General features: G+C 38.2%; 1 protein-coding gene across 1 annotated transcript; it reads right to left on the bottom strand.

Annotated features, from left to right (window-relative positions):
• Window positions 1-676: 676 nt before the first annotated feature.
• On the bottom strand, window positions 677-11,140 carry LOC129262617 (ankyrin repeat and SOCS box protein 7-like). Its single transcript, XM_054900754.2, has 4 exons — window positions 10,766-11,140; window positions 7,308-7,543; window positions 5,927-6,541; window positions 677-2,690 (listed from the first exon to the last, which is right to left on the bottom strand). Exons 2-4 carry the CDS (start codon window positions 7,534-7,536, stop codon window positions 2,554-2,556), a joined length of 981 nt encoding a protein of 326 aa, XP_054756729.2. The 5' UTR covers window positions 7,537-7,543; window positions 10,766-11,140; the 3' UTR covers window positions 677-2,553.
• Window positions 11,141-16,265: the final 5,125 nt, after the last annotated feature.

Here is a 16,265-nt window from a genome sequence, read left to right on the forward strand (position 1 = left end):
TTAAACAATGCTAATTCCACATGTTCATTGAGGAATTAATCGTTGTTTCACTGGACATTGAGAAAATTAGAATATTTCATATAATAAAATACAAAAGAAATAGTGAGTGGATGACGTCATCAGTCTCCTCTTTGCTTTCCGACCACAATGTGCATATAACTGTTTTGTGAAATTAAGCGAAACTTAAAAATGTCATAACTTTCTTAATTTACATAATGATTTTGATGACATTTTCAGTGTTATGCTTGCTTGATTTTTCTCTTTTTATTCAAATCAACTTATTGTTGGGGGTGGACTTGTCCTTGAAAAATACATGAATTATACAATACAAATTAAATAATCAATGGGATATACGTGACATAATACAAAAGACCTGGAATAGAGATGAAGGGGCTGCCTGGGTTTGGAAAGGGTTAACTAATACCTTGGTCACATTTGTTCTACGGCGGCCGTACGGCGAGTCGAAAACAGTCGTTTTATTCATTTTTATTCAACCACCTATATGTAGCTGGTACAAAAAAAATGTTAAAACGGCTGTTTTCGACTCGCCGTACGGCCGCCGTAGAACAAATGTGACCAAGGTATAAATAACCATGACCCACAGGTCTTCCTCCACACCCCTTTACCTCCATCCAGGTCAGTATAAGAATATAAAAAGAAACATATGAATTAAAAGTATACAACTGAAACTGGCAACAGTTAATTTGGGGAAAAATATGTAACATGGACCCATGAAATAAAAAGCTAAGAATGACTTTAGTAGTGAAATGTATGATTTTAAAGTTTATGTCAGGGTAAAGTATTATATTTTTGGTGTTTGCACATTGTTTTAAGAATTAAAAATATTTTTAAAAAATCTGAGTTAAATCAAATGGAAAAAAAATCACTTTTTTTTTCCAAAATATACAAATTGCCACCCCTGCCAGGAAGCCACTTTACACATGGGTGGAGAGTAGCAAATATATTGCCAAAGTGCCGCAGTAGGATATGAACCTTGGATCTTGTGGTTCAAAGTCTGGAGACTTGTATCCACAGAGAGTCAAATCACCTCCACAAGTAATTTGTTGCTGCTTTTATATAAAGGCCATACACACATTAAACACGGGACCCAGGGAGTACTTTCCATTTAGACACAGGAAAATTGAAAAATGACCCCAAAATATAAAGTGTGCAGGAGTCTAAATTCAGCCTTAACCCATCCCCCCCCCCCCCAATTAAAAAAATCCTTTGTATATCTGTACGCCTGAAATAACCTGTAACATAAAGCTTCAACACATTGTACAGTGAAGCATACATGTAGCTGTAAGTAAAAAGGTTACAATCAATTGTTGTTGTTGTTGTCGTTTTAGCTGATACAGCACGTTTCATTCAGCAGTGAATATTTGTACCTGGATCTGCATTAGCCTTTTGCTAAGGCACTTGGTGCTTTTATTTCCATAAACAGAGCCTGAACTCACCTGAAAACACAGACTAATCATGCAATAAATGGGAATTAGTGAAAATTACTTGACCAACTGGTCAAACCCTAATTATTCAGCTACTTTCAAAACCAAAATATTGTCAGGATGATTTTCCATTTTAACTGCCTGATTTCTACAGTATCAATAAATCTACATGTATGTAAATGATTTCAGTAAAGGTACAGAAATCAACTCATTCCTGTCATATCCGTGTGCCATCAATGGAAAATGTTCAAATTACTATGATGCAAGAAAGATATCTTGAGGGGGATAAACAACAAGAAAATTGTAGAGTAGAGATTGATATCACACTAGATTGAATACAAACCATTCACAATTGTGGCAAGCATTATTCAATCTGGAGGTTTGAAAATGTTGATTGATAAACAAGATCACCAATGAAAGGGGTATGTGAAATTAAAAGCACTCTATGTAGTGTCAACTGCTTGTGACATGCTGGATTAGAGTCTGGATATTTGACTGTTGAGAGTTCAAACCATCACACAGGTCTTTTTTTTTCCTAATTCATGAACATACATGTATAGAAGTGCAGATGTTTTTTTTCAATGAATAAAGATGTTAGGTATTTCAAACAAGTCACTGCTAATAGTAACAATCAAGCCAGAATAAAATATGTATTATTTTTTTTCAGAAATCTGTATCTACATGTAAACTTGATGTAGAAAATTATGTAATATTCCAGAGGCCCAATTATTCAATGTGTTCTCAGTTCAAGGCATTTCTTGAAAAAAAAAAGTTTTCACCGACTGTTGATATAAGCCCCTGCACATCAGATGAGTAAATGAGTCAGTCTCCCTGATAATTAGCTCTTCATGAAGAGCACACGTGGTCCGGAAAAATAATTCTCAGAACATGCTCACTCATGCACAACCAAGTACTTCCTTAGAACAAACTTGTTTGGCTGTACTGCTATAAAGGGTTCCTTGCTGTGGGCATCATAACAGAGCTGGAGACATTGAAGTGGCTTGCTTCATATCACTACATTGTATGCTCCATAAACACATACTACAGTGTATGTAGCAGGTGGATTAGATTCCCTACTGATCATTAAAGACTTTTACCTCTGCTTCTATCAGAAATGGTCTTTGTATCTGACATAGTCTTTGACAATGTTTGCAATGGGTAAGACATTGATATGATGAAGTCTTTTCTGGCCAAGTCTGCGGCGGATAACAAGACGACAATGATCCTGAAGGTTTCTCGGGGCTTCTGAAAGTGTTTTTTAAGAAAGAAAAGCAAAAAAAAAATTAGGTTATAAATCTGATAAAATCTAAACACAAGACACAATTTAATTTTATCATCTTCAAACATGTATCTCCCCCCCCCCAAAAAAAAAAAAAAATAGAAATCAGGGTCCAGGTGGTTACATGTATATCATTCCATTCCTTATTCTTTTATTTTTTAGAAATGTGGGATTGGACATGTTCAAAGGAATACAAGTAACAAGAATTCACTGACCAGTATGTTTTAAATTGATAATTTGGCACAAAACAGGTTGATGTTTTACTTGTACATGAATTCAGATTGTGTGCTATTTGTAAAATTAGCACCCATTTCTACCTTTCTGTATCAAGCTTAACCCTATAAAAGAGCCAGTTTATTTGGACCCCTTCCCCCCCCCCCCCAAGATCTCGGCCTTCGATTGAGTGAGCACTGCGAACATTTGCAGTGGCAGTGTGCAATAAAATCTACAAGGCTGTATGGATTATTTTTTTCTGAAATAATTAAATTTTTCATTTAATGAATGATTTATGCTATAAATTTATGTAAGAAATAAAACATTTGCTCTAATCAACTATCATACGGCCCTAAAACTGCTATTTTTATTCACAGACTCTTTGCAGGGTCCTGGTCAAATTTCTATGTAAAAAAAATTGGTATCGCAATTTCTTTTTTGTATTTGATAGTTTTGTTTAATTTTCTTATGTATTTCTTTGTTTTTTAATGTTTTTCCAATGGAAATTATTGCAGACTCAATTCTGATCATAAACAAGACAAAATTAATAACCACAAGTTTAAAGATAAATGCCAGTTGTGGTAACGATTTCAAAATGAGTTCGTACAGAATTCAATGAAATGACCATCAAAGTGTCTGTTTGTATAAATAAAAAATATGTGCCAAAGGATTCTGGAAGAAATTGTGTAATTGCTGAGAAATTAGCAAATAAGCACGGGATTCGGGTCAAGCGTTGGGCCGACATTCAGAGCAATAATAAGACACTGTCCCACGTGCGCTTATCTGTGTTGGTGATCTTCAGTGTGGACATTTTTCAGCGTAGATTTCAAGATTTCACAAAGTTCAGTTAATGTAAGTATGTAACTGTACCAGATCTAGATCCTCGATGATATAGTGACAATTAAGCTTGGTTTCAAACACTTTCTCGTGAAATCAGTGTTTGCTGCAACTACGTTCATTTATCTTTAAGTAGAAATAATGATACATTTATGAATTTTGGCTGAATATACACACTTGGCATTGGATTTTTACATGATTTCCTGTGGCTAGTAAAGTAAAGAGAATCATGAATGACCCCACCCATCCACTCCTTCATAACTATAACTACAATAGGTCGGGTTTCCGCCTTTGCGTACTGAGATCTGCTCGAGCAAGGACGAGACAATTTTTCACCCCAAACTCGGTCCACCTCTTCAACGTTACTGCACAAAGATACTGATCAATTTGACAATTAGCCACTGAATGAATGTATGCCCGGATTCTTGATTCTTTATACTTTAATCTCTATTCGAACGTTATAATTATTGTTACAAGATTTTGACCATGTAAACCCTATATTTAAATTAAGTTTATTATTCCTGCTGACCTGTCGATGTATTCATATTTGTCATCTCATTTGTAAACTTCATTTCCTTGTAAGCATTATTTTGTATTTGTAATGCACCAGTGAAAAGCAAATTTCCCGTCATGGGATAATTTAGTTATGAATTCAATTCAATTCAAGATTTTGAGCAGTTATGGGTCTGCACTTTCATAATGTTGCGTAATTTCGTAACCGTGTACCTGGGCATCACGAATTTGGTCTCAAAAGTTGTGCGAGATTTGAAAGTAAAATGTCAGTGAGCAATGCGGTTAAAAAATTTGCGCGGCGGATTTCTCATGAAAAATGTAGAGGGGGGGACTGAATCTGCCCCCCCCCTTGGCCTTTTAGGATTAACCATAAAGGGCTCGGATATTTGGGATGTATTGAGGACTGGGGGGGGGGCATCAAGGCCCTCCCCCCTTCTACATGTATCTCCGCCGCCGTTCACGAGATTGCGCCGAAATTTGGTACGCACATTCTTTACCACATAAAATACAAGCCAGTATAAAAAAATTCTGAAAAATAATAATTTTTTATTTATTATGAATAAAATATACAAATTTATTTGTGAAAAAACCTTAAATTGCATATTTGACACCCAATTTCACTTCAAATCTTCCTCTTTTTTTTCCAGATGTCATCTTTGTAATCTAATTTAAAGGTTTCCAAAAAGAAAAATTGCAAACGCCAATTTTATCCTTATAAATGTATATCTTTGTTTATTAGAATTTCTTATGTATTTCTCTGTTTTTTCATCTTGTGATTTTTATTGTTTTTTTCAATGGAAATTATTAAAGACCATTTAACAATTAAAATCAAACCCTAAATCAATTAAGCAGAGCAATCAGAACGAAAAATAATCATCCTTTTATGAATTTCATCTCCCATAGACTTTGTACACAAAGTACATGTATTGTATAAAAATGAGTCATTTTCGGCATGACATTGTCTCGTAAAAAGTCATGTGGCGTACCGATGAGCTATACCCATTCAGTGTATGTCATGAATTTGGTCTCAAAAGTTGCGCGTGACTTACGAGAAAACATAATAACATTTTGTGGCATTATCTTTTTGCCTTTCAGAAATATCGCGCAAAGTATTCAGGGGGGGGCATCATGTCCCTCCCAGTCCTTTTAGGGTTACGAGACATCGAATATAACTTGTATGAATTATTTTTCTGTTTTTACATAGCAATCCATCTTACTTATTGCCCCCTAAATCACTACTAGTGGTTACTGGAAGCCATCAAGTTGTTAGAAATACATGTACAGGCAAGCTAGAAAATGTACGATTGGAATTCAATCTTTTCCCCTTACAATCAATACTTATGAAATTAAAAGTTGAAGAAACAGTTTTATTTATGCATTTGTTGCATTGCAGCAAGCATGATTGCTGATGTAGGAATTCATAATGGGGTTGTACAATCATAGGAATGAAATCGGCTATGACCAAGATCTCAAGATTGCAACTCTTGCAGCATAACTCCAGAACCTTAAAAAAACAGGAAGTTTAATGATTGAAGAATATGTTCCCAATGTACCATTCACCAATCTAATCAATCTTTTTAGTAAAGGTAAGCTAAACATTTCATCTACCGGTACAAGTACATCAAACAAGAACACTTACTTGATGATGTAGTAAGTACTGACAGACTAAGACCTGTTCCTCCTTCATTTAAAGATTTGTACATCTCAAGAGGAGTCTTGTCATCATCATTAACTGCATGGCTATCAGCACCAAAGGTACAAAGCAACGAACAACAAACTACATCGTCCTTCATTGCTGACAGGTGTAAGGGTGTCTGGCCATCTTCTGATCTACCAAGGTTAGGATCAGCACCGTTCAACAGAAGTAGTCTCGCTAAAAACATATTTCCTTTCAAGATGGTATACCTCAGTGGGAACCCCGTCTGGATATCAATGTCAGAACCATAGTCTAGGAGTAACTTGACACAAGGAACCTTTTCCCTGATGATTGCAAGCTGTAAGGGACTTGTACCTTTAGTGCTAAAAGCATCCACTCTGGCTCCTTGTTGTAGGAGCATCCTGACAAAGGACTCCCTGCCGTAGTGAGCTGCTACATGGAGAGGTGTCCAACCATCAGAACTTGGAGAGTTCACCAGGTCATATTTATTGTCTTTGTCGTATTCCAGGAGAAGCTGAGCTAGACGTGTTCTTCCGTGCATGGCAGCATAGTGCAAACAAGTGAATCCTCCTATCCCGTCTCTAGCACAAGGCGAGCCTAAGTGGGGAAGTTAGTACAGAAAAATAAACATTAACCAAGAGGTCAAATATATCTTATGATGGAATGCTGTAATACGGAATGAAATGATGGGAGGACTCAATATTGCTTTTAATCCATTTCAAATTGAATAGAACCAAGATGCCACAAGGTGTCATCCAAATTTCATGACCATTCTATAAACAGTTTACTCTTGCCAGTGGCGTACCTAGGATTTTCCAAAGGGGGGGGGGGGGGAATTTGTCCGCCAAAAAATTGGACAAGCAAAAAAAAAAGGGTCTTCAACCACAAATAAGGGATTTTGTAAAAAAAATTGACAAGCCAAAAAAAAAAAAAAAAAGGTCATCAACCACAAATTAAGGATTTTGTACCAGAAAAAAATTTGACAAGCCCCCCCCCCCCCAAAAAAGGTCATCAAGTCATCATCAAAGGAGCCACTTCTGGCTCGTCAGGGATCAGTTGTAACTCGTCAGGGGGGGGGGGGCAGGGATACGTCCCTTGCATGGGTTGTGACTCGTCAGGGGGGGGTCTGCCCTCCCCCCCCCCCCCCCCCCCCCCCCCGTAGGTACGCTAATGACTCTTGCCCAAGGCACATTGTGGTAGAGAACAGAATCTTGGCCGGATGGGGATTTCGACAGATCTAGGGAATATTTTTTCTTCCTGTTTGTTTAAAATTTACTTACATACAATTCATATTAAAAATCTGTGTTATATTTGTTCAATTGTACCCAATGACTTTTAAGAGTATAATGCATCAAGCAGATACCTTGATGTTCTAAGAGTTCTCTTAGCACTCTTTCCCTTCCTCTTGATGATGCAAGATGAAGCAATGTCCAACCATTGCAGTCAGCTTCATTGGGGGATAGTCCTATAGATAAAAGCTCTTTGACACGCTTCACGTTACCAACAGCAACAGCTTGTCTTGCCTCCTGATTCATAGGATCAACACAGCTGAATCTCCTACTTCTCTTCCTGCTTTGACCTCTCAACATCATCTTGAGTCTGATAAAAGATAGAGAAAATACAAGAGTTGGACAGCTATTAATTGGAGTGGATTTTCATGGCGACAATATCCAAACTACGGTTGAGCGGTATTGCATTTGGGTTGATTATCAGTCCAATGACCATGACATTTCACTTTGCTAGAAATTCAACACACTAATCAAATGACTAATTTCAACCCTTTAATCAATTCTATACCCTACCCTAAACCTTCTAACATAAAACCCATTTGCAACCATAACCCTAACCCTACATCTCAGATGAAATAAAGCCAGGATCAATTGTCACAATTCTAAATAAATATTGGTCACCTGATTATCATCAGCTGAAATTTTGCCAGACAATAAAAAGCGTAAGAGTTTGTTGAGGCAGACTGTGACACATAATGGGTGATTTCAAGTCTGGTGTTGGTGCTGGAAGCACAATTTGGATCGATTTCCTAGCTCCAAAACCTATTCTGAGTTTACACAAATCATCCAGATCACAAAATTGATAGCTAAACACCTAGTGAGTGACTTTCAGCATATTATATTTTAGTGCTATGCTTAAATGTAACAATCTACCTAACACCAACACCAAAAGGTCAACTGAATTTGAAATTGCCCATTAATCCTCGTTATTCATGGGTATTGTACGTATGCAGATCTGTGAATAAGCCTCATAGAATGTTATGACCTGGGTCCCGTAACACAAAGGTTACAATTAGTTGTACGATTGATTTTCACAATTAATTGTACAGTGTAGTCAATGCAAACAATCTTAGAAAAATGTTCTAAGATTGTTTGCTAAGTTTTGTGTTACGGGCCCCTAGTCTCTGACCGTACTATTATCTGTTGATCTGGGAGAAAAAATTACATGGGGGCTGAGGGCGATTTTGCCCCAAAATGCTAGTTAAAGGAGCCCTGAAAATTAAAAAAGTGTGAGAACTTGGAAGTTGGTTTAATCCTTTCTTATTTTCAGTGGTCTTTCTCTGCCATTTTGTGACTTTTATCCTCTCTGTGATTGAATAACAGAAATTATGCACTTAATATAATAATAGCCAATTTTTATATAGCGCTTTTCCCAGAATGGCTCAAAACGCGTTAAAGCATATTAATTATGATTACCTATACAAGGCATTTTAGGAGATAAATAAAAGTCATATTTCGCTCGCTACTTTCACTCCGAGACCAACGAGTGTAAAATTTGCCATGTTGCCCTCCCCGGGCTTTGCCCATAGGTATCCTGTACAAAATATTGGCCATATTTCTGCTAATGCGATTGCGCAGTAGGAGCCGATTTTGATCGCTAATATCAGTATTTCAGAAATCTGGCTGGAAGCAGTTTATGAAACAAAGTACAACGCATTGTAGACAATGCGCGGCACGGCCAGTGCATACACAAACGTAACCCAAGCGCGAGATTTCTACGCGTTGATTTTATGTGCGCGCCATGCATGATGCGCGACTGCAAGGTAACAGTTACGTCACAATTGCTTATTAAAGGTTACTTCGCCAATAAAGGTCATGAATAACCTGAAATCAGAAGTAGTGATAAGCAAACAGGCATATAAATTGTTCCGAATAGTAGCTTGAATTACACATTGTACAGCTTTAGGTAATAATAATATTGACTAGCTCTTCTTAAAAGAACCATATTGCCCTCGTCTAAAGACTCGGGCCAATATGATTCTGTTGCGGGCGACAAATTTGATGTTCCCCTTGGATAGGACGTTAAATGGAGGCCCCATGTAGAGGAGAGTCACCACCTTTGCACGTTAAGAACCCACTGCACTTTTCGTATAAGAGTAGGGGAAAACCCCGGTGTAGTGGTCCACCTGCATTCCCCCAATCAGTTATATCGGGAGGAGAGACCTGCGGGTCATAGTGATTCAGTTCGCTTTTCGCCTCCCAGGCACAGGTGACGCCAAAACAAAATAATAATAACTCAAGGCCAGTCGATATGATATAATTATTACCCCCAATATTGGGGCACTTACCACGATTATATCAGTAGTGGTGCACGTCAAAATATTGGAGACTGTCTCCAATGTGGGAGATTATCTCCAATATCAGAGACTTTTGTAAACAATTTGGGTATCCAATTTCAGAGACAGTCTCCAGTTTTGGAGATCAATTTCCTTTGTTTACATTTGCTGCAAAAGGATTACCTTGGCGGCAAATAAAAATGTGATAAGCAGATTCCTCATGAAAAATTACCCCTTTTCACCGTCTACTTTAAAATTTCACCGTCTACTTTTGTATTGATAAGGATTTTTGTTGTCAATCACACACAAAACAAATGAGCTTCTGACCTCAGTGAGACAAAATTTTGGGTGGAAAAAATCATGTTTTTGTTGGTGTTTCTTTTGTCCTTTTGCAAAGCAAGTCTCCAATGTGGGAGATTGTCTCCCCTATTGGAGAGTCTCCCATATTGGCCGTGCGCCTCTACTGTATATGGATCAAGGTCTATCGTGACACACAATGCAATCTTGACATCGAGGCACAGACTGGAACCTCAAAAAAACAAAAAGTTCTGTCGCGATACCTCTCCTTCTTTCAAAATTCAAAACAAAATGGCCGATTGAGACTATATTTTGATTTTTGTTTTTTGAGGTTCCAGTCTGTGCCTCGATGTCAGGATTTGTGTGTCACGATAGACCTTCAGTTCATCATCCATATAATCGTGGTAAGTGCATAATTTCTGTTTCCACATTTTATTGAGATTACTATTGAGACCCCAATCTAGCCCAGTCCCGTGTCCTGTAGGATGGGGGGTCGGGTGTCCGGACACTTTATATTTTTGAAGCCTTCTTTTTTGTCTTTGGATTACACTAAAAATATGAATTCAATAGTTGTAATCATCTTCCAATTCCATTTTGTTCTCTATAATATTTCCTTACATTTTGCACTAAAAATTGATGAAACTTCGCTTGTAAATTTTTCCAAATGACTTTCTAAAATTGATCGTCCGGACACACAACAACTATACTGTCTCCCTCGTTTTGTACGGTCGACCCCTGGGCTCCGGTCCGCTTCGCGGGCCGGAGCTCCCTGGGTCGGGTTAGCTCTCCAGGAAACTCCAGGCTACGTTACGTACATCATGTACCAGATTAATCTAGAGCCCAACAATTTGTTACAACATCAACATTTCAAGTATCGAGCTTTTGTCTCATTATTATAGATACTATTGAAATTATCATACATGATACAAACACTCCAAGAAACTTTATTTCATACTCACTATTGTTTCCACCCCAATCTGAGCATCGATGAGGGGATGATGTTTACTGCGCTGCTTTGTCAGTTTGTCCCAAACAATTCGGCCTGTTTCGCAAATCGCTGAAATATGTCGGCCAGAGCATGCATCGGCCTCTCTTTTCGTAACCATGGCCTCAGTAGGATGGGGGGTCGGGTGTCCGGACAGTTTATATTTTTGAGGCCTTCTTTTTTGTCTTTGGATTGCACTAAAAATATGAATTCGATAGTCGTAATCATCTTCTATTTTGTTCTCTATAATATTTCCTAACATTTTGTAATAAAAATTGATGAAAGTTCACTTGTAAATTTTTCCAAATGACTTTCTAAATTGATCGTCCGGACACACAACAACTGGGTATACTATGTTCTAAAAGCTAAAGCGACTCATCAGCTTCTGAGCGAAATTATGAGGTCGAGGAGGGCAGGGGCAGCGGAAGGGTTTTCAAAGTGGGGGGGGGGGGGCTGAGCCAAAAGTGGGGGGCTGACCATGCCAAAAATCACAATCATATGGTCATTTTTACGTTATTGTACACGGTTTTGGAAAAAAGTGGGTAGCTGAAGCCCGGCCCAGCCCCCCGCTTCCGCGGCCCGGGAGCGGGGGGGGGGGGGGGGGGTATTGGGTAACATTCGTAATTCCAAAGGTTCGTTATTCCGAATGTTTGGAATTCCGAAGATTGGTAATTCCGAAGGTTCGTTAATCCGAAAACAAATGAAGCCCGGGAGCCAGTCAAAATAATGTATTGGTGCATGGACCTGGGAAGCGGGGGTGCTGCGGTGCTGAAGCACCCCCAATATTTTCCCAGGGTTATTCTTCGTATGCAGCACCCCCTGGAATTCTGGTAGGTGTGTCAAATTAGTTAAGGGAAGGAAAATGACAAAATTTCGCGTTGAAACCCTTTTTTTTTTTTTCTACAACCTTCATGTAGTGAACCTCCCCCCCTTTTTTTTTACTGTCAAATTTACTTCAGCACCCTGCCTAGCTCCCCGTATAAATTCGGGAAGTGGAAAAATGAAATAAAATTGTATAATGTTACACACAAATCGGCAAATTAACCAAATACAATATAAAATTTGGTTTCTAAATCTATAGTACAGTACAAAATTATGATTTCTCCTCGCGCACACCGCGGAAATTATTCCATCTATCATTGGAGCTTTTGTTAAAGTACATTTACACGGTAATTTCAATATGTAGGTCTATAGGCATAAACAAATTTTATGCCCATGCCCAACAAGAAAATGGCGAACCTTTTTTTCATAGGCGGAAGCAGGTGAGTTATAATACCTCTATTAATTCCAACTTAATACACTCAAAGTCCCCTTTTCATGACAGTTTCGGCTATCGATTTTGTGCACTTGCGTAAAATGTTTAAAATAGTCTTGCATATCCTATTCATGATTACAAAAGTGCTTAAAATATCCAGTTTTCAGGCCTTAATTTCAACAAATTTCACGATCTTATTGGGCATATAGATTAATAGACAAGATAATAACACATTCATGAATTCCTAATGTTTAAATTTTCGGCTTAGAAGGAGGAATAAGAAGATAGTCATAATTTTCAAATGATGACAACATGTCCTTAAAACGTTCCGGTCCTAGGTCAAAATAATGATTAAAAAATCAGCTCGCGCTTCGCAATCCTGTTATTCATGAAGTGCGATCCACATCCACTTTACAATTTTCATACACGGTGCTTTAAATAATCCTTAAATTTACCCTTCTCCGGAACGGAATATCATTTTATTCAGCTCGCGCTTCGCGCTCGCATTAGTGATTGTTATAATAACAGAAATGTATTTAGAATTCTTTGTTTGTGTGATCGAGCGCCTTTAGAAAGTTGATTCATAATTTTTCCCCCCAATCTGGTCGACGCCCCTGTTCAGCACCCCCAGCGAAAAAAAAATTGTTCCCAGTGCCCTGTATTGATGTACACATGCGTGACCAAATTATTTCCAAACACCCTTTAAACATTTTTTTTCTCTGTGTGCAAAATAACCCCGTACACAAGTTTATCGCGAGCTTTATTTACACATATTGGGCCCTAAACGGTGTTTTTGATACCCTTAACGAGTGCACGCGCGGCCCGGCCGCGCCCAAAACTGAAAAAAAACCTTTTAAACAAGTTTTTTCGTCACGCATGTGTACAGCAATATATTTGTCTGCCCCCCCCCCCCCGGGAAATTGGTTCGTTAAATTTTGAAAATTCGTTAGTCCGAAAACGCAATAAGTTTCGTCATTCCGAAGGTTCGTTAGTCCGAAAACGAAATAGGCCTAATAAGGTTCATTAATCCGAAAACGAAATAAGGTTCGTTAATCCGAAGGTTCGTTAGTCCGAAATTAAATAAGGTTCGTTTTTCCAAAAATTTAATAAATCTAATTATTATTTAAAAAATAACAGGATAGTTTCAACGAAAGATTATTATGCCGTGGCTAAAGAATGTATTGCATCACCTTCGATGGAGCGTTGTGGCCCAGTGGATTAATCTCCGGACTTTGAAACAGAGGGTCGTGGGTCGAATCCCGGCCATGGCGTAATTTCCTTCGGCAAGAAATGTATCCACCTTGTGCTGCACTCGACCCTGGTGAGGTGAATGGGTACCCGGTAGGATTTTTCCTGAAAGCTTTAGCGCCTATATGGCGGCACAGCTACAGCCGGGGTAATGAAGTATCGAAGTGCAGTTGAGTATTATTATGCAGTTACTGCGCTATAACTGCGCAGTAACTGCGGTGTTGGCTCAGTCGGTAACGCGTCTGCCCGTCGAACCAAAGATCGTGGGTTCGAATCCTCCCCGGGCGGATGACTGAAGTCAGTGCGCTGTGTGTAAACGTCTCTCCCATGTTTCATAGATGCAGGCTATGTTACAATGGAAAACGTTAAATGGAGGCCCCGTGTAGAGGAGAGTCACCACCTTTGCTGTGCTGTATATTTTTATCTTGCTAGAAAACTATGTGCGCTCGAAGCGTGAGTTGAAATTTTCTTGATATTCCAACCTGAAATCGGACAATTATAAACAGTAATCATTTCGCTCTCGGTAATTGAGCTCACAGGGGGACCTAACTGTTGTCCCCATCCAGAAGTTTGTCATAAAAACCTAGGCCTCCAAAAAAGAAAGAAGAACAAGAAAAAGAGAAGATGATTATGAAGGAAAAGAAGAAGGAGAAGGAGAAGAAAAAAAGAAGAAGAGGAAGAAGAAGTTAAAAAGAAGAAGGAGAAAAAGATTGACGAACAAGAAGAAGAAGAAGACGAAGAAATAAAAAGAAAGAGAGAGAGAAGGAGAAAAAAAACTTACCTGCTAACGCACACACGCGATTGTACGATAAAATAAATCAATAAGGTTACCACAAACTATGATATTTTGATACTCAATAAATATCATTAGCGCTCGCGTATTAATTCTTAAATGCTTTGGGGAAAAAGATAGGTCCTTTAGAGGCTGAATTAAACAACCCTAGCGTACCTAAGGGGGGGGGGCAGGGGGGCAGACTGCCCCCCTGACGAGTCACAAGCAAAAAAAAAAGGAAGCGAAAAAGGGAAAAGAAAAAAAAGAGGAAAAAGGAAGGAGGGAAAAAAGGGGGAAGGGGAAAACGAAGAAAGAGTTTAAAAGAGAAAGGGGAAAGCAAAAAACGGAACTGGAGACTGTCGGAAAAATGATTCGTTTTTTTTTTTACCCTAACCCACCATCTTTGTCGGTAAATTGTGATTTTTACGCAATGCGAATTTTAGAGCTCTCTATGACCGATAGTGAGGACGGACTGGGCTGACCAGGGACAGGAAAAAGGTAGAGAACAACTTATAGGTAATATAATTATAACAATAAAAATTTCGCGCGTAGCGTTCGCATCAATTTTGTAGTAGGATACCTAAAATAAATGTCTATTTTTTAGGTTGTTTTTTGATTAGTTATATAGAAACCAATTTGTTCCCGGTTACAAAAAGTGCTTAATATACAGTTCTTAGGCCGGAATATCAAAAATTTCAGCTCGCGCTTCGTGCTCATTCACATATAACCTATATCCTGTTTATAGTTAAATGAAGTGCTTAGAATGTCCGGTTTTCAGGTCGGAATATAAAAAATCAAAAATATATCATTAGAAACCAATTTGTTCACGGTTACATAAATTGCTTAGAATATCAAGTTCTTTGGTCGGCCGATATCAAAAATTTCAGCACAAGCTTCGCACTCGCATAAAATTCCATCCTGTTCATAATTAAATGAAGTGCTCAGAATGTAAAGTTTTCAGGTCGAAATATGAAAAAAAATTAGCTCGCGCTTCGCGCTCACACAATGTTTTTTGTTTTTAACTACCATCTTGTTCATAGTTTTAAAAAAGGTGCTTAGAATGTCCACTTTTCAGGGGGGAATATCTCAAATTTTCAGCTCGCATCAATTAATTTTTCAGTTAGAAACCATTTGTTCATGGTTACTAAAATTGCTTAGAATATCCAGTTCTTAAGTCGGAATATCAAAAGTTTTAGCTCGTGCTTCGCGCCCGCACGACTGTTTAGAAACCCATCCTGTAAAACTGCTTAGAATGTCTAGTGTCCAGTTAGGAATATCAAATTTTTTAGCTCGCGCTTCGCGCTCGCATAATTCATTAGGGAAGATACCCAACCTAATTATAATTAAGTGCACAAAATGTATAATTTTAGATCTAAATTTTTAGAAAATATTCAGCTCGCGCTTCGCGCTCGCATTTATTACTTTTAACTGATTTCAATGTCAAATACCTCTTTTATAACGTCTCCAAATGAGCAGAATTGGGAACATAATGTAGCACCTTTAAAGAGAAACCGTTGCAATACCACTTGATTAGAAATATATCAATCACGATCCAATACATTTCATTTCTGGAATGATATACAAAAAAAATAAAGTGCAATCGCCCGATAGCAAATATCAGTAGTAGCAAGATCCCAACTGTTTTATTGGGCACCCCCTGGGTAACCTTTCCCACCTTCAGTGCCACTTCCAGACCTACACATCCAAACGTGTATGGGGGAATGGGCTGCAAAATGCAGGGCAAAGAGGACTGCGAGGTGCCCAAATATCCTCGTGTATTGGTAATTTTATGACCGAATGTATAATTTCTGCACGTTTCACATCATGCAAAAAGGCTAAATAATAATTGATTTTTTTTTCGCTCGCTTCGCTCGCTCGGAAAATTAAAAACTGTAAAGTTGATATTTGGGCAATGATTATAAGCTCCCCTTGAAAAATTGTGCCTATATACGTCCGTGCCTACTACCCCCCCCCCCCACCTTGCTCATCCTTGTCTTTAATTATTTCAAAAACTCGATGTATGAACAAATCAGATCAAAGATAATTTCTTTGTCGTATTTCGTAGTCTAAAACAGGGACAAGTTTTATCATTACTCTGAAATTCTGTGTTATCTTATATAACAACTTATTCACTATACAATTAAGTAGAGGATTTTGCATTTTCTAATACCCCGACTGACATTGGTTTAGAGTCATCAT

This window comes from Lytechinus pictus, chromosome 5 (genome assembly GCF_037042905.1).
Source record: "Lytechinus pictus isolate F3 Inbred chromosome 5, Lp3.0, whole genome shotgun sequence".
Classification (NCBI taxonomy): domain Eukaryota; kingdom Metazoa; phylum Echinodermata; class Echinoidea; order Temnopleuroida; family Toxopneustidae; genus Lytechinus; species Lytechinus pictus.

Bases quoted from the DNA above. Each gene is read 5' to 3' on its own strand.
- LOC129262617 (XM_054900754.2), bottom strand. From the start codon at position 7,536: ATGATGTTGAGAGGTCAAAGCAGGAAGAGAAGTAGGAGATTCAGCTGT. The intron at 6,542-7,307 runs GTATCTGCTTGA...TTCCCCACTTAG, and splicing joins AGAACTCTTAGAACATCAAG to GCTCGCCTTGTGCTAGAGAC. The intron at 2,691-5,926 runs GTAAGTGTTCTT...AAACACTTTCAG, and splicing joins AGTACTTACTACATCATCAA to AAGCCCCGAGAAACCTTCAG.